Source organism: Pezoporus flaviventris, unplaced genomic scaffold (assembly GCF_033815535.1).
Source record: "Pezoporus flaviventris isolate CSIRO_AGI_PZ_B2104156 unplaced genomic scaffold, CSIRO_AGI_Pfla_v1 ptg000002l, whole genome shotgun sequence".
NCBI lineage: Eukaryota > Metazoa > Chordata > Aves > Psittaciformes > Psittacidae > Pezoporus > Pezoporus flaviventris.
Window position 1 is genome coordinate 74,082,028 of NW_026892550.1, and position 26,949 is coordinate 74,108,976.

At 53.9% G+C, this 26,949-nt stretch overlaps 2 protein-coding genes and 1 long non-coding RNA gene across 3 annotated transcripts; all 3 read right to left on the bottom strand.

Annotated features, from left to right (window-relative positions):
• Positions 1–249: 249 nt before the first annotated feature.
• On the bottom strand, positions 250–9,374 carry FGF5 (fibroblast growth factor 5). Its single transcript, XM_061443865.1, has 3 exons — positions 9,064–9,374; positions 6,625–6,728; positions 250–2,039 (listed from the first exon to the last, which is right to left on the bottom strand). Exons 1-3 carry the CDS (start codon positions 9,341–9,343, stop codon positions 1,698–1,700), a joined length of 726 nt encoding a protein of 241 aa, XP_061299849.1. The 5' UTR covers positions 9,344–9,374; the 3' UTR covers positions 250–1,697.
• A 7,218-nt stretch (positions 9,375–16,592) lies between these two features.
• On the bottom strand, positions 16,593–21,337 carry PRDM8 (PR/SET domain 8). Its single transcript, XM_061443854.1, has 4 exons — positions 20,465–21,337; positions 18,865–19,085; positions 18,398–18,629; positions 16,593–18,202 (listed from the first exon to the last, which is right to left on the bottom strand). The coding sequence occupies exons 2-4, from the start codon at positions 19,081–19,083 to the stop codon at positions 16,794–16,796; spliced, it is 1,860 nt and encodes a 619-aa protein (XP_061299838.1). The 5' UTR covers positions 19,084–19,085; positions 20,465–21,337; the 3' UTR covers positions 16,593–16,793.
• A 3,607-nt stretch (positions 21,338–24,944) lies between these two features.
• On the bottom strand, positions 24,945–26,317 carry LOC133275789 (uncharacterized). Its single transcript, XR_009745687.1, has 2 exons — positions 25,740–26,317; positions 24,945–25,219 (listed from the first exon to the last, which is right to left on the bottom strand). It is a non-coding gene; the product is annotated as an uncharacterized LOC133275789 (long non-coding RNA).
• Between the last annotated feature and the right edge of the window lie 632 nt (positions 26,318–26,949).

Below are 26,949 nucleotides of genomic sequence, written 5' to 3' on the forward strand. Positions count from 1 at the left end.
TCAACTTGTGCACCCCTGCTATAGCTTGGCCCCCAAAAGCAGCCCATTTGGGGTACAGCATGCAGAGCATGGCACACAAAGGAAGCATGTGCACTGATTTGGTTCTGCTCCACCCCGTCACTGATACCAAACCCTCTGACAAAGCCACACATAGAAGCTGAGTTCGTGACACTCATTTTTCTCCTTCAGGGAAACAAAAAGTCAAAAACCCATACATCGAGCAGACAGGCAAGAGATTACACAACCAGGTTATAAAACAAAGAATGATGAGATTTTATTCCAGTGCCCCCATCCATCCCTGCACGTGGAGCACATGCCTTTGTGCGAAAGCATTTTACAACTGCTTGAAGCAGATGTATTCAACAAGAGACTGCCCAGAAAGGCAACGGGTGAAGAACCATGATTCCAATGGCAATAACCATTTGTACCATGATCAGATTTGGAAAGGCTCAGCAGTGCTGCCTGCCCTTATTATTGCTGCTCCACACTCACAGGGCTCATGCTGGGAAGGGTTTTGCCAGTGCAAGCCCACCTGGGCTCTTAAGGCTTAACTGGTGAGGTTCAGTGCTACCATTTTCTGTATGTATGCAACACTGATTAAAACCTCCAAATGCACAATTACTCCATAGGTAACACAATGAAGAAACAATTCCACAGTCAGAACCACAGGGCAGCCTGGGTGGGGAAAAATAAAAAAAACACTTCTGAATGTACGAGATGTAGCATTTATTGCTACATCACCACCCTTGCTATGAAATAAAACCCTTTCTCCCTGTTCTGGCAGTGTCTTGTGAATGATAAAAGAAATCAGCAGTGATAACTGTTGGAAGAAAGCAGAGAGTACTGGGGCAGGGGGCAAAGGATCCCCAGGGAGCAGGGGCACAGAGGGTGGTCCCCTCACCATGTGAGCAGGAATGCCACAGGGCCAGGGCAGAGGTATTTTAAACACAGTTGTCAATGCCATCCTTTGATGGACAGGAGGAGACTCACTCCTCCAGATATCCAGGGGATAACAGGAAAGACAACCAGGAGCAGGGCTCCAAACAGCCACCCTCCCCAAGCCTGCAACTCTTAACAAAAAATAATATATATACATATATTATTGCCAGCAAAGAGTTTTAAGTCCCCGTTGCACCACAGATAAGGGGAATCCATTTGTTGGGCTTGATCTTGTTGTGGATGGAAGAAGCTTGTTTGTAGGTGAAGGGGAAGAGGCAAACCTGGGTATCTGGTGTCTGAGGTTGGAGGAAAAAAGTGCAGCAAAAAGGAGATACCAAAAGAAAAAAAAAAACAAAAGAAAAAAGAAAAAAAGCACTTAACAGGTTGGCTCTGAACACATCTCTTGAATGAAAATGATTGTCAAGAGAGTCATTAGTGAAAATAAGGTAAGAAAACTTGTTTGCTGTAAAGGTGCCTTTCTGCTCCTTTCACCACCAGAAAATTAACTCAATGTCCACCAAGCGTTTTCTGTTCACTTCAGGAATACTCTTTGGAAAGCCCAAGTTACATCACCCTAGTGCATGCCCCCAAGGATGCCGTCCACTTTGTGGGGTGAAGAGAAGACCCTGAGCCCAACATGGCTGCGTGGAGCATCACCACATTCATCCAGGGAGGTTGGACACAGGTCTCCCAAGGGGTCACCCCAAAATACAACCAGGCACTGGGTGTCTCCTGTGCCACATCCCCCCAATGATGCACTATCCAAAGCGGAACTTCAGCCGGTACTTGATGGGTCCAGGGGTTTTCCGAGGTGGGGATGGGGCAACCTTTGGTTTCGGTGGCGAGAGCTTTTTCTCCGGGAGAGTGACAGTGAAGGCGAGCTCAGGGAGTTGGGGCTGCCAGAAGCGGGGTAGGAAGTGTGTGGAGACATGCTGGGGCCGGGCACGGGGACTGCAGCCCCGCTTGGCTTTGCCACGCTTGTTGAGGGCCACATACCACTGTCGCCCTGAGTGTGGGCTGCGGTGCACGGCTGAGGCGTACGTGTTGTAGCTGTTCTCCTGGAAGCGCTCCCGAAACTGGCAATCCTCTGTGAACCGGGCCTGCAGGACAGAGCCAGGGCGCTATTAACAAAAGGATGGTCAGACCCGTCCCCTGCCCTGCAACATTCGCTGGGTGTTTCGGTCTTCCCCAAAACAGTCCCCTTTGGGGGACTTTGTGTTGAAAGCACCAACATGGGGCACTTGGGAAAATCGACTCCAAGTCCACTGGGCACCCAACAATTTGGAAACCCCCCAACACAGATACTTCTGGTAGCTGCTTACCACCCAGCTTTGGACTTTCTTGGAAAAAACAGCCTTGTCCTGCCCTAGCGGCACCCTTCCCTCCTGCTGCAGCTCTCCTCCTGCCCTACTCAACACAGGGAGGACGTGGCTCCAGACCCCTGGTGCTGCAGTCCCCTCGAGGACCCAAGGGCTGAGCCCCAGCTTCATCTCCATTCCCACCCTCACACCCCTCACTTGGTCACTGGATCATAACTGAACAGTCTAGAAATGCAATTTGCATGCAGATTGCCATTGCTTTACTGAACAGGGCTTTGATTGTATTGAATTTTCTTTTTCCCTCTTCATCTTAAATGAACTCAGGCTGTTTTGTCTCTTGATAACCTCAAGGAATTACTTGCAGCACAATAGTGCTGCCTCTTAAATTGGGCAGCTGCACTGGCTGCTGGACAACCAGGGGGAAAGATACCCCATTGCCCAAGACAACAGGCTGAATTCCGCCCTTGTGCTTGTCAAAGGGGAGGAATTAAAACAAAAAACACAACTAAACCAACCAAAAGTCACGCAGAAATACACAAATAGAGCCCTAACACCCCAGGTATGTACCCACAGACCCGGAACACCTGGCTGCAGGATCCAGCAACCCCTCTGACATCCTTTGCTATGCTTGAAGCCGATTGTGGGCATGGTACCTGTTGCCCTGACAGCTCCTCCAGCCCTTGACACCACAGCCTGACTGCAAAGCCACCCTTTGAAACTACTGATGGGAAAGGGATAATGAGCTCTCGAGCTTTGAAAAACTCGGCAATGGACAGCCCCAAACAGTGCTTTATAACCATGCAGACAGCCCAACTAGCTCAGATCATGTTTAAATGCCTAATTTAACCAGAAAATCATAGAATCATAATCCTACAATGAAAGTAGCAGAGTCCCCAGCCTGCCATGTGGGGTTTCTTCCTCATAGCACTTTGAAATAAGTCTCCTTTTGCTCTTTGCATGAAAGAAACATCACCCTGATGACTTTCACCCCGATGCTTTACCTGTCTGTTATCCTTGCTGCTGTATCACCCATGCAGGATTGTTTACCCTCTTGAGGTGAGGCTTTGCTGACCCCTTGTTGCTCTTTGATGTCCCAGTGCATGCTGTGGTGCTCAGGAGAGACACGCCCATGTCATCCCTTGCACAGGGAGGTTTTAAGATTGACCAAAGCATCAGTGAAACGGTGCTCAGTGCAAAAGGCCTGAAGCAAGCCCTTTGAACAGTGAGAAATGGCAAGAGAAGGCTTTTTTTGGTGCAGGAGATGAAGTTGGCTGCCCTGCCCCCTGCCCACAGCCAAGAATCTGATACCAACATGGGTTCCAGTGGGCTTTGCAAATGCTGCTGTGAGTAGGGTAAGATGCTTGTGCCCCTGCTCATCCATATCCCTGTACAGATGGGTAAGCTCACCACTGATTTACTCATGGGAAAGCCAAACTGGTGTTCCCAATCTGGCCCAGCATGTCTGGGGCAAAGCCTCCCTGCAAAAGGGAGATGGCAGTAAGAAGGCTCCCTAGCTCCCCAGACACAGCATTGCAGAAAAAATTCCTGCTGAAAGTGGTCTGGGGAAACTTCTTCAACAGGGACTGTAACAATAGGGCAAGAGGGAATGAGTTTAAACAGAAACAGGGTAAGTTCAGGTTAGATATAAGCAAAAAGTTCTTTAATGTCAGGGTGGTGAGGCACTGGCAGAGGTTGCCCAAAACGTGATAAATGCTCCATCCCTGACAGTGGTCAAGGCCAGGTTGGACAGAGCCTCGGGTGACATGGTCTAGTGTGAAGCATCCCTGCCCATGGCAGGGGGTTGAAACTGGATGATCTTAAGGTCTTTTCCAACCCAAACCACTCTATGCATTTAATGAGCTGCTCCCTAAGAGCTGGAGTAGCATCCCTTTCCAAAGGTGTGGAGGATCCCAGACCTGGGCACAGAGGGGTGCCAGACAGCAAACCACCTTGCAAACCACTCCGTGAAGCTCATCAGCTGCTCCTTCACCATCACCCTGGCAGCTTTCCATGAATCCCACCCTCCCAGCTCAGCAGCCACACCATTTCCACTGAGGAAAAGGCATTTTCCCCATTGTACTGGCTGCCCATTGGATTTGTTCTGTGGCAGCTCCAGAAACAATTACGAAGAGCAATCCTGAAGTCAAAACAATTTCAAAATCCAATTCAACAGCAATTAGCCCCAGAGAGCGCCAAAGCATTCCATCAACTCAGAACAACTCCTGAGAAAGGAAAATTACCCGAGACCCCAGCGGGCAAATCTGTCCTCTGGGGTTCATTACAAGACTGACACCAAACCCCCTCCTGCCCATCCCATGCCAAAAAAATACAAACAGGAAACCAAGGATTTATAAATGAGGAAAAAGCCATCTGTGCATGTAACTGATAATTGCCAAGATTACTGTCATTTTTGGGAGGAAGGAGGAAGGAGGAAGGAGGAAGGAGGAAGGAGGAAGGAGGAAGGAGGAAGGAGGAAGGAGGAAGGAGGAAGGAGGAAGGAGGAAGGAGGAAGGAGGAAGGAGGAAGGAGGAAGGAGGAAGGAGGAAGGAGGAAGGAGGAAGGAGGAAGGAGGAAGGAGGAAGGAGGAAGGAGGAAGGAGGAAGGAGGAAGGAGGAAGGAGGAAGGAGGAAGGAGGAAGGAGGAAGGAGGAAGGAGGAAGGAGGAAGGAGGAAGGAGGAAGGAGGAAGGAGGAAGGAGGAAGGAGGAAGGAGGAAGGAGGAAGGAGGAAGGAGGAAGGAGGAAGGACTGCCATGAAATGTGAAGCTGGGATAAATCCGGGCCCTGAGAGCCTGCTTTCCTGCAGGAATGACTTTTATCTGCAGTTCAGCACAAAGTCACTGGCATGACTCCCATATCAAAGCACTGCCCTGAGTGACGGGCACAGGACACACTTTGTACTGCTCAAAACTCATTAGGCCATGAAATAACTTTATCCTGTCAAAGCAGGAAAGAACAACAGATGCTGTGTTTGCGTTATCGGTGTTATTTAGCCCAGCAATCTTTAGACATTCGGGTCAAGTTTCTACAAATTTGTGGCTTTCATCCGAGCAGGGCATCGTGTGTCCTCACCCCGACCCACCTAATTGATGTCCCCCTCTGGCTTTGCCCTTTGTGTGCTGATAATTAACCATACACTGACAAGGTTTTATTTGATTTCTGACTGTGCCAGGGCATAAATCAAGGCTTCAGCTCAAATAAGGGGCCTATTGTACACCACATGGGAGGGAAGGTTCTGGAGGGTCCAGAGATCACTCTCTGTCCACTTCCCTCTCCTCTCCATCCTTCACCTTTCCACTGCTCCCCACTTGTTCTGCCTGTTTCCTACCCTATCTCCTTCCCTCATGCTTTCCTTCACCATTCCCCCTTTCCCCTAGATGCCCTTCGTGGTCCTACTTTTCTTCCTAAAGTAAGCAACCACATGCTTACCCTTTAAGCATTATTAGGTTTCAGGATCAACACTCCAATAAGACTCAAGGGAGAAAGAGGCAAGTTCATAAATCTCACATGAAGGCAAGCTGCAGGCTCAAGCAGCATAAGTACATCATGTAACTTACATACACTTCACGACCAGGAGGCTTGGCTTATAGCCACAGGGGAGGCAATTGGCTTTTCCCTCTTCCAGGCTGGGAATAAACTTGGGTGACAGGTTGTCAGAGATGCTGCCTTAAAAATGCCTTTCTTTGGGTGTTGCATTTACACATACACCTTTAAAGGGTGATGACTTTCACGTCAGCACAGTTGTCACTTTCATTTCTTTGAATGGTCTCAGGAACTAACAGCAAAAAATTAGGCAACAGCTTCTTGAATTTGAAAAAAAGTAAAATCAATTTACAGGATTGGTTCAACAGAAGCAGCATGTAAAAAGCACAATTACAGAAAAGCACAATTGCAGAAAACCCTAAACTTCAGGAAAACAGCCAGCAGAAACAAGAATTGATGGAAATTCTCTAATTTGTCTGCAGTTCTTCCACAAGGGCTGGATCTCACCTGCCTGAAATCCTGGGGATGTTTTTCCCCATGGGAGAACCCAGCTCAAACTCCAGAGTCACAGCCCCTTTCCCAGAAATGGGCACAGGCAGGCTCCTGGTGCCTCTCATGTCGCTCACCAGGAGACATTTGGCTGAAGCCATCTGCATGATCTGCTGCAGAAGGTGGTAAAAATATCCCAGCAACGCTCAAAGAACAAGTCCTTTTGATGCAAATACCCAACTGTAGGAAAGGAAAAAGTACTTCCCTTGGTTAGATGTAAATGCCAGTCAGGCTAAATGCAAAAGGGGCTCGGCACACCAGGATCACAGCGTGCACATGGAGGTGCCCCAAGGCCTTTAATAAACAACAGATACTGAGAAGCAGGGGGTTTACTTACACTTGCATGGAGTTTTCCTTTTTTTGACATCGCTAAAAATTTGTTGCTGAAAACTCCTCGTATTCCTACAATCCCCTGAGACACAGCAAATATTTCCAAAATACCTAGGATGACAGAAATCCCAAAATAAATCACAGTTCTTTTCACATCAGTGTGACAAAGAGAAAAAAAAAAAAAGTCAAAAAAACTCAGGCTCATAGGTTTGCGTTTCCTCTCCACAGGACTCTGCTCCACAGCGCTCCTGCTCTATCCTTCTGTCCCACAGACCTGCATCCACTGCGGGATGGCTACAGGGTGGTGGCTTGGTTATGCTTAGTTTTAAAAAGCTGCCTTTTAGAGGCCTAATTATGACTCTGCTGTGACAGAATTTCACTCCTGGGGAAATCTCTCTCAAGACTGGGAAAATTCCCTTGCTGCTGAGATCAGCCTTGCCCATCCTCCTCCCATGCATACCAGACTCTGGAAATCACAGTGTCATATACACCCTATCTGGGGCTAGAAGTACCAGTAATGGTTTCATAGGCCCCTCCTCGCAGTAGGACCTAGGCAGCGGGGTGCTGCACAGCCCAGCCACAAGAAAACAAGCTGTATTCCCCTCAATGGGATATTTTCCAAGTGGGACAGGGATCTGGTCCCTGGCTGGCATGACCTTTAACTCATCTTACAGCAGAGCTTCAATCTCCTGTTGAAGCCTCCTGTTCAGAAACAGCACCAATATGCTTCCCTTCCTCACACAGCGTGGTATCCTGCAGGCAGAGGGGGGTGGCAGCAGGGCTCAGGCATCCCCCCAGCACTCTGACCAGCCACATAAGCCACACAAGCCACACATTCCCAATGTGCCTTTCCCACCCTGGGAAAAAAAGTGTTGCTACCCTTGGGAGGGGGGTCTCCGTGGCCCAAGAAAGTATCTTACCCAGCCCCAGGAAGGGCCATGCTGATTAACATGCCAAGAGCAAACATGAAGCTGCCTTAAATCCCTGAGGCTGGGGGATCAGATCACCACTTCCCATGTTTATTTTAAGGAGGAAGCGCAGCTCCTGGCACCAAAGGCCTGGGGAACACTCGGGGGGGGGGGGGGGGGGGGGGGGGCTGCTGAGCCACCCCTCCTCACCCCACATGCCCCAGTGGGGCATGGAGTTGTGCAGTCCCACTGCAAAAGGCACGCACCCTCTGCGGCATGTTTTCTGTCCTCAAAGGCACCCCAAAACCTGATGGCCTTTGTGGGGGGAGGGAGACATACTCCTGGTTATTTGGGTCAAGCCCCACGGGGACAAAGGTGGGGTTTCCCTGCCAAAAGCTAATCTCCTCCCCATGGGGGATGGTTCCTTGGTGCAAGACCCCAACACAGCTCCCTCTGATACTGGCACATGCTCCAAAGTGTAGAGGTGATGCCACTCTCACCTTCCCAGGGAAAAATTTCAGGTTAAAGGGGAAGGAACTTCGCATAACCCAAGACCCTGCGAGACAGCTGTGGTGTCCAAGGCTATACATGTCGCCCTCTGCAGACGAGGGTGCAGGCAGCCCCTCCAAACTCGTCTTCCAAAACAGCCCCAGCGGGGATGCTCCCGTTTTCAAACCCATCCCCTAACCCTCTTCCAGCCACCATCAACATCACTCCTCAAAACTCCAAGCAGGATTTCTGGTCTCCCAGCACCCCTTCATGGGGCCATGGCACAGATTAAAGCCTGAATTATTTGGTCCTGGCCAGATGTGGCCATTGCTCCCTGACTGCCTGATAGCCAGAGCCACGTGTGCTGCCAGGGTCACCTCAGGCTTTTTAAGTGATTTTTCATCCCCGCCTGCCATTTTATTCCCTCTAACAGGATATCACAGCAACCCTGACCCAAAGGATAAGCCATGAGTTAGCACAGCTTTCTCTCAGAGGAACGTCAGCCGCAGTCCTATTTTTAAACTAAATATATCCTATCACTGTGCTGGAAGAATGAGAACGCAGAGGGAAGGATAGAAAAGTTATATGAGAGGAAAGACTGGAAAGGGGGGGCGATGGAGAGCCCAGTGCAGCATCCTCCCCCTCTATACCCCAGTGAGGTGCTATGGTAGGAGTACAAACCTCACACCTTCACACCAATCCCCATGGAATTGCTTCCTCAATGCAGATGAAGCCCACCGGGTGGCAATTCCCAAAGCAAGGAGTGCATAGCTCACTTTACTCCTGGGGGCAGCATCCCACTTGAATCTGCGGAATACAGCACCCCACCCCTAGCCTCCCGGAACAGCCAGCATCCCAAGCTCCCCTTTCCCAGGTGAATTTGGGGTGCAGCCCGGGCTGCAGCTCACCCTAGGCAAAGGTAGCAGGGACCTAGGGGTTCCATCTTCCCAGAGGGAGCTCCTCAGGGATGGCGATGCTGTAGCCCCAGGGTTCCCCGATATCCCCCGACCCCGCACCCCGCGGCCGGTGTTTTCCAATAGTGCACTCACTGAGCGGACTTGCGTCGTGGGCTCCGTCCACCAGTCCATCGGGATGTAGCTGGAGGTGGAAGCCGATGCCCACCCGGCAATACAACCGGCCCCGCCGCCGCCCGGGGCGGCTCCGTGGGAAGCGGCTCTGACCCGCTGCGGCTGTCGCCGAGGAAGAAGAAAAGGAAAAAGATGAAGGCGCGGGGGCGCCCGGCTGAGCCCCACCGGGTACCCGCTCCCGCCGGGCACAGGCGGGCAGGGCGAGGAGGAGGAGGAAAAGGAAGTGGAAGGACGGGCTCATGATGCTGGTGGGAGGGCGCCGCGAAGCATCCCGCTCCGCCGCCGAGCCCCGGTGAGGGGACTGGGCACGGGGAGGGCCGGGACGCCCCTCGCCGCGGAAGGGGTATTTATAAGCGGGCGGCGGCCCCGCACCTGTGTCCGGCCCCAGCCGCGCCGAGACACCCCCCCACCCTCCCTCCCCCGCGGCAGATGCTGGGGCTCGGGGCGCATAAATCTGGGGAATTAAGTTGTCCGTCCCGCCGAGACGGAGGCGCCGGAGGCTCGCCTCGGGTTACCGCCGAGAAATACCGTGTCAGCGGCTGCACAGCGGCCGGGCAGCGGGGCTCGGTAGAGCCCCCGGGACCGAGAAGGGATTGGATTGCACCCCCCTCGGCCGGGGGTGCAGGGGATGACAGGCGGCAGCTGCACAGCACAGCCCCGGGCAAGGGGAGCAGATCTGGGGCTGCAGGCAGCACCCCGAGTGCAAAAACCCCCATGTGGTGGCTTCTCCAAGAGCAGCCCTTTGGGTTCATGGGGGGCTGTCAGCACTGCCACCTCCAAAGCTCCCCCTGACAACACCTGAAGGCATTCAGGGAAGTAGTGAGCCTTGTCTGCTCACGGTATCCCACCCCCCCCCACCCCCATTCCCAGGCAGGGAGGATCACAGCCCCTTGGCTTCCTACCGCCAGCATGGTAACCCCGACACGTGCCCACTGCCCTGCCAACACCAGCAGCCGTATTTCTTCCCGATTACAAAGACAACTGCCACACAACACCACGCACAGGGGAAGACCCTGTGGCGACAGCCTATCCATCACCCTAGCACAGCACCAAGCACACTCCTCTTTTTCCAGCTCTTGAGGCTGCTTGAGGCTCCCTGCCATCTCCTGAACGCACCTCTACAAAAGCCAAGACTGGGCAAACTCGCCCTGCCCAGCATTTACCCAAACTCAGCACTCACATGCCCTTATTTCTATTGTAAACCTGGTTCCCCACCCCCACCCTCAATACCCAGAAAACGCTCTGCAGCCAGGCTGTACCCAGGGATCAGGTTCAGCAGGAAGGAGGCAAAGTGGTGGCATGCCGCAAGGTGACCATTGCCCTGGGAGGAAGCTGAAAGTCAGGGGCACAGGCAGGGACACACACTGGAGGGGCTGTATCCATCCCGAGTGACACCTGCCACACTGTGTTGTGAACAGAAATGATCACACATCAACGTTACTGTAATTTCAAGCTATTTATCAGCACATACATACACACACATTTATATATAAATGTGTATATATAGACAGCCCTATAGATAGTTACACATACCTGAAAGAGGGTCAGGGCACTCGAAAGCTTGTTTACTCCTTCCAGCTGTAGTGCTTGGCCTGGTAAAATGTGTGAATTCCACTTACCCACCTTATCTTGTTTATTTAATTGCATACCCAAGCTGGCTCTAAATCCAGATCCAGGAGCCAGGCACAGACCTAAAGAGGTTATGAACCCCTCATGATGTTTGCACCAGATCTTGTGTATCAGCACAGCCAAGGCACAGCAACCTCCCCTTGAGGAGGATTTCCCTTTTTGCATCTTGCTTTAAAAGCTGCAGCTACCAAAGTATCAGCCCCTGTGAAATCTCTGTTCTCCATCCAGGTCAAGGAGACTATAAACTATTCCTGCTACTGGAAGTTAAGGTGAATGTAAAAAGGTTTAAACCCTTTATCAGGGAGTGATTGGACACAAGAGCAGCTCCTGTGCCCCCATAGAGCAGCCAGCCATGCTGCCAAAGAAAGCAGTCACACAAGATATTAATTATTCTTATAGGACATGGCATATTTTCATCTTCACACTGAAACCCTAAGAAACTGAACTCCCAAGCTGGCATGAACTGTACTGCCTTGGGTTGTTTTCATTTGAATCTGTTCATTAATGCAACACATGAATTTCAAAGAGTCTAAGTGTCCATGTAACATAACTCAGTAAGAAAAAAAAAAGATAAGCTTAAATCTAAATAAGTAGATCTAATAGTCAACTTCCTGGAATAATCCCATGTAATTGCCCTTGGCAGCAGCAGCCCTTACACACACACACACACACACACACACACACCAGCAGCTTGTAAAGCCTAATGCTGATGTTATGTTAACTGAATTATTCAAGGCTTTGTGACAGACAAAACGGAGAGGGTGAGTTGGATTTCAAGTGTAAGGTTCCTTGTTTGAAGAGAAGGGGTCTTCTGAGTCTATTTGATCTGCTGAATAACACGGGGCCATGCTTCACATGGCAGGAACGTGTCCCCTTCCAAACATGAGCCCATTCCTATTAAAGTGCTCCTTAAGAATATGTGACAAGACATGAAGCAAGCCAGAGAAGTGAGCCAATTTGTGAAGCCCTAGCTCTACCAGAGCTGGCACATGCTCCACCAGCCCTGTGTTTATAGGAAGCACCACTGGATCCCATGGGATGCATGTGTATGGGTATGATGGACCCAAGCCAAGCTATGAGAGGCTGGCAGCAGCACCCTACCAGACAACCTCGGAAGGAAAGCATGCCAGGCTTCCAGCATCACTTTTTGTTCCACTCACAGAACGAGTTATTTCACAGTATACCGTACGCTAGAGTCAATCTCTCAGGGGACTGAGGAGCAACACTGTACCCCTGTACTTATGCAGGCACTAAGTGCCCAGGATCAGCTGCTCCCTAGGATAACACACATCACAGCACCCCAGGAGGTTGGAAAAAAATGCTTTCTGACAAGGATTTATGGCCTGAAGAAGACTCAATGTGCAGAAAGATGCCCTGCAAGGATGGCCCTCTGGGAAGCATCCTCCCTCCTGTGGAAGGTGCAAGCCTTAGAGAAGGAAGTCTGTGCAAAGCTGAAAGCGGACTATGTTACCATATACATATATATATATATATATATATACACACACAGGTGTTAAACTACATTTATTTAATTAAGATAACTCAGGAGCCATGGGAAGCTCAAGTGCTGCCAGGTGACATGCACCCCCTCCCCATGAGGTCTCTTAGAAGCCATTTCACGGCTGGAAAACACCAGCCTAACACCTGTGCTGCTCCTTTACTTTCCTCTAAGAAAGCGCAAGGCTAAGCCAAGGCCCCCAGATGCTTCACTGAAGAGGTGCTGAGCACAGCTTCCCTGCAGCACCCTGCCAGCACCACATTCCCACTACAGGGGTGACATACCCTACTGTGCTTCTGCAAGCAGGGGCTGGCAGCAGCCTTGCAGAACAAAACCAAATAGCTGCTGCTAATGATTAAGCACCACCTTCAACAACAGGCCTGCACTTACTCAGTCCTACCATTAACACAAGACCCTTATTTTCCAGCATTTTGCAGGACAGTGCTGTATTCAACAGAAATCCCTCCCATGCATTTTTCTTTTTGTGTGCATTTTTTTAGACTCACCATCAATATCTTCTACACTGGGTACGACCTTCTACCCCTCCAAATAAAACTTTAGCAGCAGGATCTAGTTTTAGGTCCAAAGCAGAGAATAAATACTGAATAGAATTTTAGAATCCCAGACTCTTTGAACTGGAAGGGACTTTAAAGCTCATCCAGTTCCAACGCCCTGCCACAGGCAGCGATACCTTTCACTAGACCATACTGCTCCAAGCCCCATCCAACCTGGCCTTGAACACTGCCAGGGATGGGGCAGCCACAGCTTCTCTGGGCAATCTGTGCCAGGGCCTCACCACCCTCACAGGGAATGCTTTCTTCCCTGCATCTCTCTAAGCTCATTGTTTTCAAAACAAACAACCTATTTCAGTCCTTTCTTAGCTATCCACAGCTGAATAATTCACTTTGCAGAGCTAGGTATTAGAATGAAATATTAATAGCTGGTTTGGTTTTGGTGGTTTGTTTTGGTTTTGTTGGTGGTGGGGTTTTTTGTTTGTTTTGGGGATTTTTTTGGGTTGTTGTTGTTTGGTGGGTTTGGGTTTTTTTTTCAGTTTTAGCAGTCTGCCCAACGGCAGGTTAACTACTAATACACACTTTGAAAAGAGGGGCCCAGCCTCTTCAGGAACAACCCCAGGAAATGGTGTCCCTGACCAGGCACCAGCTTTCCATTCCTGCATCATGCTGCTTGGTATCTTCATGCTCAGCTAAAAACTCATCTGAGAGATTTTTGGGCAACCTCTGTAGGCTGCAGTGCAGCTGGAAGGGGGCTGACCCCGACCTCAATATCAAAATGCAGTGAAAGCAGCTCTGCTCTGCCTGTGTCCGTGCAGCCAGGGGTTCAGTCACCTGTGTCTGACCCCACAGGTGCTATGCCACAGCTATTCCAGACTCCCACTAGTTTTGGCAGGGGCAGAATCAGGCCCTGGGGCAGGCAGCTGCTTTTGGCTTTAGGCTGCAGGTTCAGGAGCTGTGGGGCTGCTGCTTGCTGCTGCTTGCATTAACACCAGACAAAACAACCCAAACCACAGTTTTGCCCATGCCCATCAGTGACACAGAATACACACAATTCAGAGCAGCTTTCAAATAGTACTGCAGACACAAGCCTGCCCACTGCACCCTAGTAACAGCGCTAATACGTCAATTTGTTAGAATTACCTCTATTTGCAGCATGCCTGGCCACAGAGCAGTCTTACCTTGAGCACTGCAGGCAGCAGGAACTGTGCTCCCCTGACAGCACTGGGGCAGGCTGAGGCCAAAGGCTGCCCTTCCTCACTCCTCAGGTGCCTCACTTCTCTGCAGCACATTGAAGACACACCTTGCAGGGTGGGTTTTGTAGCCACATGCACCAGTGTTCTGGTGCGGGCTCACAGGTGCAGCTCTGTCCTTAAAGAAATGCCTGGACTGTGCCTTGGTGCTGTCTTTTCTGGCCTGTGTTGCTTGGACAGAATCCCGTGCCAAAGAAACCCGGCTGGTGCTGCAGCCCAGCTGGCCCCTGCACTGTACAGAGGTGCAGCACAGCATCAGCCCACAGTCAGGAATAAAAAGCAGTAGTGAGATTCCCTTCCTTCTTATCCCACATGCAGCACTGCTGTTAATATAAGAGAGTAGGGTTTGGACAGTGGTACTCACTCTGATCCCAGGGAAAGTCACCATGGCTTTGGAGGGCAAAGGACCTGGTGCGGTCAAGCCCAAGGGAAGCTCTTTGCCCGCCTATCAAGAAGCCAGAGGGGGTGCAGCAACAAAGACCCCAAAATCCGAGTGAGCGCACGCCGCCGGGAAGCGCATCCCCCGTCGCTCCCTCTCTCTGCTGTGTCCCGGGCCCCTCCGATTGTCGACGGCGGCCCCGAGCTGGGACCCTGGAGCCCTCATAGCGCGGACAAACCCGGCGGGAGAATGCAGCTCGGCCGCCGAACCCGCCGTGCTCGCTAGGTGGCAGTGCCCCCCCGATAACCTGCCGCCGGCGTTCCTTGTCCCCGCCCGGCCTCGGGCACACCGGAGTAGCTACGACGGGAACCTCCGCCAAACACCGCCTTCCAACAGCGCCGACCCACCGCGCTGTTACCGCCTTTAAGGGAAGGTCCCTGGGGAGTAATTAAGGGCCTCTTCCCGCAATTAACTGCGGGCACGTGGAGCCGCGCGTGATGCCCACTTCAGTGGGTGGCTGTCAGGGGGTGCAGTGTTAGCACCTCGAGCTGGGGGGGGTGTGGTGTGTTAGTGATTCGCACAGTCTTGGGGCCAGGCAGATTGTGGCCTTCAAGGGCTGATGGAGCAAACAGCAGCTAAAGGAAGCTGTGTTGTGTGGGGAAACCCCCCAGGCAGTGATCTCGGTTGCATATCACCGTATCAGGGACCGACCTGTGCTCTTCTGATTAAATGAAGGGTCGGAGCCAGTTGTAAGCATCAGCTCTCTTCAGGAAGAAGCAATAAGGCTCAAAATACACAGAGGTTTTACCTGCATCCTCTCCGAAGCTGCAGCCAACTTCCCCCAGATTTGTTAAATCTTTGCAGCAGGTCTGGATGGCAAACCCCCGAACACACGGCAGGAGATGCTGGTGGCACCCTGAGCCCCATCTGCACAGCACTGTGGGGCTCCCAGGCTCTTCCCTGGGCTCCTGCCTGACTCACCTCCTGCTTTGCAGCCTGACTTCTGGGCCACACATAACATCATCCCTGTGATGGCTGGCCCTCAGCAGTGTTGCCAGCCGGCCTGTGGACATTGGGTTTCAACACATCACCAAGCTGCTGCATCAGCTGATGCTCTCCCTTGTACCCAAAATTACGTGGCTCTGACACAAAATGCACCTGCTGCAGCTCCTGCCATAGGACCAAACTGTCCCCCCATTCCCAGGGAGGATACTGAGCCCTCCCACGTGTTCCTGTCTCATCACCCCAGTAACGCACTAGGGCAGGGGGACCCACTCCCCGGCCCCTCCCAGCACTCCTTGTCCCAGGACACCCCAGGCTGGTGCTCCCCTGGGCCCTGTCACCCCAAAGGAAAAAAAGGGAAAGAGGGAAGGGAAGGGAAGGGAAGGGGAAGGAGAAAGGGAAGGGGAAGGAGAAAGGGAAGGGGAAGGAGAAAGGGAAGGGGAAGGAGAAAGGGAAGGGGAAGGGAAGGGGGGAGGAAAAGGGGAAGGGGAAGGAGAAGGGGAAACAGAAGGGGAAGGGAAAGGGGAAGGGGTCTCTCCTTTTCCTTGCAGCCTGGCTGGGGGCCCTGTTCCCCACTGCATTGATTAAAGTCCAGGTGCTTTGAAGAAAATAAAGTCATTTATTGTCAAAGCATCCAACATACCCAGATAAACTATAAAGTTTAATAAATCTTTTCGGGGGGGGGACGGAGAGAAAAAACAAAACAAAACAAAACACAAACCAAAACCCAAAACAACAACAACAACAAAACCCCAACACAACTCCGAACATTAAAGGGAAGGTAACACGGAACTACCGAGACTTCATTTCACGGGCACCAAGTGACACTCTGTAGGAATATCGAAAATAAAAATTTACCCTGACATAGAATTATTATTACATCTAAACCATAAGTGCTTAATAATTTAAGTAGAAACGTATGACAAATGCATCAATATGTTGCAATATATGACATTTTTTAAAATGTATTTTTAAAGTCTTTGTTTTTTCCTTTTTTCCCATATTTTTTCCTTGCTTCCCCAACCTCTTTTTTCCCTTTTTTCCTCAATTTTTTCCTTTCTTTTTTCTTTTTCCTTTTTTCTTTATTTTTTCTACTTTTCTTTCTTTTCCAGTCGTTTTTTAAATTTTTTTTCTTGTATTCTTTTTTCTTCTATTTTTTCTTCTTTTCCATTCTTCTTTTTTCTTCCCTTTCTTTTTCCTTTTTGTTTTCCTTTTGTTTTCATTTTTTTTCTCCTTTTTTCCTTCTTCTCCTCTTCTTCCCTGCTGCCCTCCCTATCCCTCCCCACAAAGTGAAAATGCGTGCATCGAAAGGAAAGGGAAGAAAGCGCCGGGCGACCACTGCCCACCGCGGGGGCCGGCCGTGGGGTCCCCGGGTGTGCGGGGTGTTGTTGGAGTGTGGCTGGGGGGGAGTGTTCCCGCTAGTTGTGGGATGTCATGTGGCGGGAGAGGTGGTGCCGCTCGCGGAAGGACTCATTGCAGATGGGGCACTTGAGCTTCTCCTCGCGGCGCCGCTTGACTAGGGGCTCCAGCGCATACTCCTTCTTGTGGTGGGAACGCATGTGGTACACCAGGTCCGAGGTCATGCGGAAGGACGCGTTGCACTTGGCGCACCAGTTCTGGGCCGGCAGGCACAGCGACGTGAACGACGGCGGCAGCAGCGTCAGCGCCGACGGCAGCTGCAGCTGCAGCGGCCCTGCCGCCGCCGCAGCCACCGCCGCAGCCGCCGAGCTTTTGGGCCAGAAGGCGGTGGTGTAGAGGAAGGGGCTCTGTTTGGGCAGCCCCCCTCCGCCGCCTCCACCCCCGCCGCCGCCACCTCCTCCCGCTGCCTCTCCGCCACCCGGCAGCTTGACGGCTAGCGCCTCAGCAGCATAGAGGCGGGTGGGAGCGGCGGCGCCGTCGGGGCAGGGCTCCCCCAGCCCGCCCAGCTTCTGGCCCAGCACTAGCGGCGGGACGTGCGGGAAGGAGCGGGCGGGCTGTGAGAAGGCGCTCTTTCGCTCCTCCGCCCCACCGCCGGGGCCGGTCCCCCCGAGCTGCGTGACGGTGGTGAAGGCGCTGCTCCGGGCCGGGCTGCCCCCTTCTAGACGGGCGGACAGCGGGACCCCGGGGCCGCTGCGGGGACATAGCCCCGGATCGCTGCCACCTGCACCCGGTGCAACGGGGGAAGCGCGCTCCTGGCCCTCCTCGGCGCTGCCGCCGTCGGGCTCGGGGCCGCGGGCTGCTTTCTTCACCTCCACGAAGGCGCTGCGCTTGGCCTCCCCCGTCTCCGGGCTGGGCGGCGCGAAGAGGCGGCCGCCCTCCTCCAAGCCGCAGTAGGAGCCGGCGGCGCGGTACTGCTGCTGCGGGGCGCACACGGGCTCCTCCTTGGGCGCCGACGGCAGCCCGGGCCGCTCCGCCGGGAAGCGGCCCCGCGCGGCTGTCCCGGAGCCCCGCTCCTCCTCTTCGGGGTATCGTCGCTTGCCTTTCCCGGCCGCTGTCTCGGGGCCGCCCTCGGGGGGCGCCGGCCTCCCCGGGGACCCGCCGTGGCCGCTGCGGGAGTTCTCCAGCTCCCGCGCCAGGTTGTGGAAGTCCGTGGAGGGCTTGGTGCTGGCGGCGGCCCCGCCGCCGTCTGCTCCGGGGAAGGGGTGGTGGAGCGGCCCGCCGGGCTTGCAGTACTTGCCGGCCTCCTGCTCCTTGCCGGTGCTGTCCTTGCTGCCGGGACCCTCGGCGGCGGGGCTAGTGGTATCTGGGCCATGCAGCCTCTTGGGGCAGCGGAACCGGAGATGAGCGGCGAAGGGCAGCTCGAACTGGAAGCGCTGGTTGCACTCGGGGCAGGCGAAAGGCGGCGAGCCTGCAGCCGGACACAGGGCACAGAGAGAGAAACGGGAGCACCGTCAGCCGGGAACGGCGACCAGGCATCCCAGGGGATTACAGGAAAGAGGAGGGGAAGAAGGGATACCGATGGCGGCCCCCCTTCCCATCACCCCGGGCGGGGATCTCGGCCCGGCCTCCCCCCGGCCATGGGAAGGGGTTTTGGGGCACCCACCGTTGCTGCGGGCAGGAGCCCGTGCGGGGCTGAGCAGAAGCAGCTCGGTGAGCTCTTTGCCGTACCACACCAGCAGCTCCTCGTCCTTGGCGATGCGGCGCAGAGATCGGTAGAAGAGCTGCCCGCTCTTGATATAGGCCTCCAGGTTCTGCTCCTCCCGCTCCCGCGCCGACTGCACCAGCCGCAGCCACATCAGCCCCTCCGACGAGCCGTTTGCCGCCGACGTGTCCACCTACAAACCCCGTTTTCATCAACGCGCACGGACGGATGGAGGAACCGACCGAGGGGATGGGGCCCGGCAGCCGGCAGTGAGAGGCAGGGAGAGCATCCCGGCGGCGGATGATCCCTCCCGGCTGCTCCCTGCGGTGAGGATGCGCCCGGGGACCAGCCGTCGGGGCGAGCGGCGGCAGGGGCCTGTTGCCGCGTGTGGGGCAAGCAGCTTGGCCCGGGAGATGTGCGGGTCTTACCCGGAATATGTAGGGGACGGTGCGCTTGTCAGTGGACTTCAGGGCGATGAAGGCAATGCTGTCGTATAGCGATGTGTGGCTCAGGACGCAGGGGCCGAAAATGGCATTTTCCGGGATGTCGCAGGTGGTGTAAACGCTGGTGAAAATGTCAGTCAAGCACTGCTGGACCGTCTTGGCGTCCCCGTCCCATATTCCCCTCTGGACGCCGGCGTCCTCCATCCCTGTGGGCGGAGAGAGGGGCAGAGCCGACGCGTTACGGCGCGGCCGAGACACAAAATTTAAATATATATATATAATAAATCAAACCAAACCAAACCAACAAATAAACAAAAAAAAAAAAAACAAAAAAAAATACAAACCGAGAAAAACAAGAAAAGGTAGGCGAGCACTTTCACAGGTCTGGAAAAAATAAATGAAGGCGGCGAGGAGCAGGGAAGCTGCCGCGATGATTTATTTATCACCGAGCGTGGCGGGAGCCGGCTTCGGGCAGCAACCGGGCAAGAGCAGGGGGATCCGGCCACGGGCAGAGCCGAACAAAAAGGGGCAGCGGCTACGACTGGCCGGTGTCCCCCTACCCCCACCTCAGGTGCCCTGCGAGAGGAGTAGGGCCGGGCTCTGGGCTGTGAGAGGAGCAGAGCGAATGGGTTTCAAGTGGCTTGTCATTGTCGCTGATTGCATGTCAGTTTACCTCGCGCTCCGCTCGACAAGAGGGAACGTATGTCTGCTCATTACCATAATCCAGCACTTTCCCTCCGAGACTTTAATTAAAAGCAGCAAGCAGAGGTAATTATTTTTTACCTCGACACGCTTATTTATGGAGGAGGGTGAGCCCCGGCTCCCGAGCTGTACGAGGGGACGGATGCGGGCGAGGGCGAGGCGGGAAGGATGTTGGCAGGATGCGGGCAGGGAGCGGGCAGCAAGACGGCGGCTGCCAGGCTCCGAGGGGCCGAGGCCGGGGAAAGAGCCCTCGCCCTTCCCGACTCGGTTAGTGACAGGCTGATTCCCCCCCACCCCATCTGCCACTGAAATCGTTTAGTTCGGTTTCGCTCGGGAATAAATAAGCTTTCTTCGTGCGCCTATTTAACATCCGGAGCCGCTCGCACCGAGCACAGCCCCGGCGAGCCGCTGCTCTCCCCCGCTTTCGGGAGAAAACAGGGTATCCTCCCCTGAAACTTCGTCTCCCGGCCGAGGCTCTCGCACCCCCCACTCCCCCGGTAACGGGCCCTGCGGGGAGGGCCTTTTCGCCTCCCCCCTGTCGCCCTCCTCGGTCCGGCGGTGGCCGGCGCATCCCTCCCCCGAAGGGATTATTTCGCCAAACGAAACAAGCGGCCGCGAGCTGCCCCCGCCAAACTTTCCACCCACCCTCGCCGGGCCCCGCTCGGCTCCCCTCGGTGCCGCATCTCCTCGGTCTCCCCGCGGCCGCCCTTTGTCAGGGCCGGGTGGGGCCGGGGCCGCTCCCCGTATCTTCCGCGGCTGGGCACAGCGTCCCGGGCACGGCAGCCGCGTCCCGGGCAGGGCCGCCGCCTCACGGCATTGTTCCCTCCGCTGGTGCCGCCGCTGTTCCCCGGCCGCGCGCTGGGGCCCCTCCGCGGGTACTCACCGGGGAGAGAGGGAATATAATCCTCGCCCGACAAGTGGCACAAAGCCGGGCTGCGGCCCCCGCTGCCTCCCGGCGCTATTGTATCAGAGCAGCTCCATGGCCGGGGCGGCGGCGGGGGCGAGGCGGGGAGGGGAGGTGGCCGGGGAGGCGAGCGGTGCAGATGGACCCGATGCAGTGAGTGACTGGCACACAGACACACACTTTTTGTTTGCTGCACATAATCTGCCCAATGACGCGTGACAGCCCACGTCCCCTCCCTTTAACCCCTTCGGGGGCTGCCCGCTCACTGCCTGCCCGCCGCCAGCCCCTCACCTGGACACCGGGTACCTACGGAAAGGGGAATAGTGGAGGGACACACCGGGGAGCACCCATACACACGCTCCGCGTTACCCCTGGCAGCGTGCGGGTTTGGGGGCCGCCGCTCCGGCCCAGCAGTGAGTGCGGGGCGGGGAGCCGGGAGGAGTCCGACGACGGCTCTGCCCGGCACCAGGTTCCCGGCGGTCGCCTCCCCCGCTCTGTCCCGTCCGTCACCTGCCGGGCGAGTTCTCAAATACACGAATAAGATCCTTCCTCTCCGTGGTGAAGGCAGGCGGGGATGCCCTTGCACCTCAAGGGAAGGCGCCCGGCCGAGGCCCGACGTGCAGGTGGCGGGAGTGGCAGTCCCGGTGGTGCGGAGCAGGGAGAGCCGCCGACGGGGCGGCCCCAATTACGGCAGAGCTCCCCCTTCACGGGGTACGGGGCTCGCACTACCCGCACTCGCGGGGCTCTGGTGCCCGCGGCCACGCACGCAGGTTCGGTAAGCGGCGGATGCTCCGTGCCAAAAAGAGGGTTTCACGGAGCGGAGGAGAGTTCACCGGTTGCTCCCTCGTCTCCGTCTTTTCACACACACACACACACACACACACACACAGAAAAAACCAAACAGGCTAAAAAAATAATATTAAAAATAGAATTTAACACACCTCCCTCCAAACTAAACAAAAGAGACAAAGCGTTTTCCAGAGGCGAACAACGTTTGCAATCAGGGAATAGGCTGATGTTTGGCTTTCAAATTCACTTATCCTCTACATAATTATGATTTTCCTTGCATTAGGATTAAAGGCTGCATATAATATGCTTTCAACATTTATCTTATTAATTCGACAAAACACAGCGTCTGCTAAAAGCGGGGATTGTAATAACATTAAGAAGATGGGAGTCTGTAAAAATTTGGATCTTAATTCCTGCTCAAAAGTTTCTTCCCCCCCTTTTTGTGTGTGTGTGTGGGTTTTTTGTTTGTTTGTTTGTTTGTTGGCTTGGTTTGGGTGTCGTCCCCCCCATCCCGTATATATTTTTTATAATGCTGCAGCGCTCGCTGTGTGACAGAAATTGTCCGAATGACTGTCATTAATGGGGGGGGGGGGCGGGGGAAGGAAAGAAAACCTACGCATTATTTTTATTCGTGAGAATTTTAAGGGACACCACGGTACATAAACTACCTCGAAATCGCTTCGGTATTATCTCCACAACCGAAATTCCCCGGTACCGGAAAGGACCGTAGCGGCGTTTCCGAGCATTTCTTCAGCCTCTGATGCCGCCGTACGAGCCAACCTCCGGCAGCAGCGTCGCCCCAGCCTCGCAGAACGACACTTTGATGTTTGCAGACTCTTTCCTCGGTATTTTACGCTTCCAGGCGCCACGGCCGCGAAGCGCCCACCTCAACCCTGACCGACCCCGGCAGAGCCTGGTCCCGGTGCCCGCGGCGCAGAAAAGCCACCGTGAAGTACGGGCGGCTCGGGGAGGCAGCCTCTCCCCCGGCTCACCGAGCGACAGCACCGGAATTTTGGGGGTGGAACGGAGGACCCACGGCCCGGCGAGGCCTCTGGTTACCCCGCAGGGGCCGTACGCAGACTGCCTGCCGCCGCCCTAAACAACACGAGGAATATCTCGTTATATATCCTCGTGTTATGTATAAATCTCCTGCGGAGAGCTGAGACCTGGGCTCAGGAGCTCCAGCCGCCCCACGCCGTTCCCCACGGCTTCAAGCCCCCCACAAGCACAGCGGCGACCTCCCCCCACCCCCCGATTTCCCCGACGGCGCCCATCGACAACCGGCTCTCTGGGAAGGAGAGTCCCCGGCAGCGGCGAGGGCAGGACCAAAACTGTGCTCAGATCGGGCCAGGCAGGCAAACGCCGGTCCTACAGACTCTCAGGGCTGTTGGGTGTACAGCCCCAGGGTCTGCCCCTACCTAGAGGGGCAGGGTGGCTGGCACCCCATGGGCCGGTGGGGTAGTGATGATCAGTCACCAGGATCGCTTCAGCTCTCCGAGGGAAGCACCAGTTTGTACTGCGATGAACTACTATGTGGATGGATAGTGGATCTGTCTCCCTGAGGATGCTAGGACACCCTCCCTGAGCCTCGTCCTTTGTGCCTGGATTTCACCCAGCAAGGTGAAGGGGAAAGGAGTGAGGTGAGGCTCAGAAAGATGCCTGCATCCCTTGGGAAAAGCCGCCTCAAAGTTTTGACATGCAACCAGGCCTGCAGATGTATAGCTACTCCTCTGAGGACACATAGACACACCTTAGAGTCAGCTTGCAGGTGACTACCCTAAAGTCATCTGTGAAATAAAATAGCTGAGGAAACACCAAGTTACCAGGAGCGCACAAGCCCAGCCATGATTGTCCAGGGGATGTCGAGGACCACAGGGAAGAAGAATGGATGAAGGGATGTATGTGCAAAGCTGCCCTGCACCCCTGTCTGCCTGCTGCTGCCATGGGCAGGGCTAGTCCGTGGTCCTCAGGGGGAGCACACCGAAGAGAATGGAAAAGCAACAGGAAATGTGGAGCCGCAAGCTTCCCCGGTGTCTGAAGAAATGCAGGCAGAATGGTTCCCCTCCCCTGAGACCGACAGGCAGCTAGGCCTCTGTAGTGGAAATAAACTGGGGCCTCAGCTGAATGACAAATTTAACTGCATTTAACTGTTACTGGGCAGTCCTGTGCCTGGGTGTCCACAGCACCACCGCCATGCTGCAGAACCCCAAACCTTGGCATGGAGAAGCAGGATTTTCTCCTTCTGGAACAGCAAGCATGGGGACTCAGCTAGGACTCCTCCGCCACACAACCAGCAAGATGTTTTCCCACCAGCAGGCCCTAGCCATGGCTGGGACAAGCAGGCACTGCCTGTCCTACCTTATTTCCAGCTCAGTTCCTAAACATCCTTCTGTCCCTGCCCCTTCCTATTTCCATCAACCCTTCAGCTACATCTCACTGATGCTGGACTCCCAGGTCAAGCCACCACCATAAAACCATAAAGCCCTTTTTGCCAAGCACTGGCTGTGGGTTGCCCCAAAATGGAGCAAACACTCCTGCTTCCCCCAGAGGCTCAGGCAGCCCCAGTGGGTCTGAGCATCCATCTCTTCTCCACCCGTGTTATCCCGACTCAGAAATGCCATAAGCACCTCTGCTATTTCTTAAGCCCCTGATGGTGCTTGAGTTTCCCCTGCACTTTTCTGAGCAAGCACAGAGACTAGGTAGAAATATTAATTTGTATATTCCCCAAAGGTCAAAGAACTTTTTTACCACAGACCAGAAAACAGACCACTGAATATAATACAGGGTGGTTAGTCCAGTAGTTAATGTATAGCCCCAAATCTGACTTTGTATCTCAAAAATCAATTTGCTCAACAAGTTTTTTCTCCTCACTTGACCTGATAGTAGCCACTGAGATTTAAAACCTGGAAAGTTTTCACCTAGCTTCATCTTAAAATGCCTTTAAAAACAACCTGGCAGAAGATACTATGGGTTGTAAGGGGAGAAATAGAAGTGGGGAACTCCTGTAGGGCTGAAATCTACTTCTACCTCCTGTACACCCTTTGCCTTTTGTCCCTGTGTGCCACCACCAGTGTCCAATGTTGGGGCTGGAGCCCAACCCACTGCATGGTCCTTAGTCACCCTCCAGCTTCGGTGTCAATGTCATGGAGGTGTGGCTCTACAGAAGTGACCGGGGACAGACACACAGGGCTGCCCCGTGGAGGGTGCAGTGAAGTCGGGCAGTGCTCAACTCCCTCCCTGAGGGAGATCCAGGCTCTGCAGTGAGCAGCCCAACCTGGGCACCTCTTGGTGGCCACACGGCCTCCGTGTTGTCCCATCTATGATGATGTCACTCAGAACTCCCAGTCACGATCCTGGGTGGTTGCATCCCAGGTTACATGTGGCCAGGCCTTGGCAGGAGCTGATTTGCCCAGCATATTCCCATCAGGTGGATGATCCACATCTGGGGATGGACTTTTCTCTCCCCATGGAGCTTGCAGGGCTGTGAAGGCATCTGCAGTGAGCGACAGTCCCCCAGGTTTGCAGAAGTTTGCTAAAGCCTGGCGGAGCGGGTGGGAGAGCAGTGAAAGGACAGATAGAGGGGGAGGGAAGGAGGGAGGTAAAAAGAAAGATGCAGAGGATTTCAGCTCCGGCTCTGCTATAGCAACTTGGCGTGGGGTGTGTGAAGGAGCCTAAAACTTAAAAAGATTTATTTTCTCTAGTCATAAATCTCATCCCGTTGTTCCTCTGGTCAACCAAGCATGATAAAATCCTTTTCCATAAAGTATTCAGTATTAAAGCCACAAAGCTCACCCAATCAGTAGCCATCTGCTTCTCCCATAACTGCTGCTCCAGAAGCAGGGAAAAGCAGCCAGAAGAGAAAGGGCACCACTGTTACAGCTCTGGGACAAATGAGGAGACGCTGAATAGCAGCCGAAACCTTTAGTTTGCCTTGTATATCTGTATCTATAGAGACAGAGAAAGAAAGGAAGCATTATATTGATACAACAATCGTAAAACAAAAAAAGGAAGAGGCATCTGAAGGGCAATACAGCAGGCATCAGAGGGCCCCACTTAAAAAGGGATGCTAACAGATTTATGGAAACCTTTAATTGGTTTTCAATTGAAAGATAAAGAGGCTGAGGGGAGGGAAAAAAAAAACCCTAAAGCCAACTGGGAAGAGCAGCAGAGCAATCCGCATTCCACTCCTGCATCGGTGCTTGATCTCATGCAGCCACAGCATTACTTATTTGAAATTATACCCCCCGATATCGATCCCCCCAAGAGCATCCAAGCCGCCCAGCCACACTGCGCTGAACTTGACTTTCAGCCAGCTAGGATGAAAGAACATCACCCCCTTACCCCCAGCCCTCCACCCGGACTTGAACGACACATCCCAAAGCCTCCCGACGCTGGCAGCAGCCCTGGCATCGCACTGGAAGACGGAGGGAGCAGGGCTAGCTCCCAGAGACTTTTTTTGGGGTACCTGTCCTCTGGGGCGGGGAACACACTCCCTCCTTGTCTGCAGGAATAAAAAGCAGCTGTGGGGGGTTGTAGCTACACGGCAGCGGATCCTGCACGAAGCCGAATAGCAAGGAGAGGCAGCAGCCAGGACCGGGGAGATACAGTCAGCTCCGCTCCTTCCTGAGCCCCCTCCTGCCCCCACCACCGACTAAGTAGAGGGTTAATGACCCTCTAATGAGAGAGAAGGGCTTGCCCGAATACCCGTCCGCATCCCGCCGATGGCCTTGCACCTTCTGCCGGGGACTCGCACTTGCCACCGGATGTCGCTTTCCGGGATTACGACCAGGATTAGGAGGCGAGGGTGGATCCCAAGGAGTTTGGGAAGCCCCAGGGGTGGCTGCTCTGCAGGGTGCATGCTCCTTCCCTCCGGTGGAGGGCAGGAGAGTAAAGACAAAGCTGAAAATCGAGGCGAGATTGGTGTCCCAGGAACCTTCCTGCAGCAGAACTCGGTTGGAGATTATGCATATAAACGGGGGAGCTGCACCCCCTGTGCCAGATCACCCCCACCCTCGACGGCAGAGAGGAGCTGGAAGGACCAACGGGACCTGATCTGAAAGCAGAGGAAAAAAGGGTTGTTTCTTTTAGAAGTCCCTTTTTAAATGGGGGAGGGGAAGTGGCTGTGAGGGAAAACACCACAAGTATGATTTACACACCGATTAACAACCCGGGTGAGGAGAGAGGTTGAATGCTGCATTGAAGACACAAGTTACTCTGGCTTTTCCTGATCTCTGTGGTGCCCAGCAACACTGTATTATGTCAGAAACCTGGCACGGCAGCCAGTGGCACATCTGCTAGGTGTGGATGACATTCAATAGCCAAGGTTCTCTGCTAAACGGCCTGCCAGAGTCTCAGCAGTAATGCCCAATGCCCACTTGTCTGCTGCCAGCTCAAAGGCAAACCTCCTTCAAGTATGGCTTCTTTCCATGCTGGCGGGAGAACCAGAGGAAACAATGCATTTAGATGTTTGGGATGCAAGCAAGGTTGCACACTGGAGCAGCAAGCAGATGTAGCAGAAGAGGAGATGAAGTTGTGAAGTGTCATTTAATAATTACAGCTCATGGGAGATGTACTGGCAGGTTGAGGTTTGGGAAGGGGAAGTGTTAACCCCTTTCTAAACCACAGTGGTAGATGCTTTTTGAAAGGGAAGGCAATGACACTACTATAGGAAATTG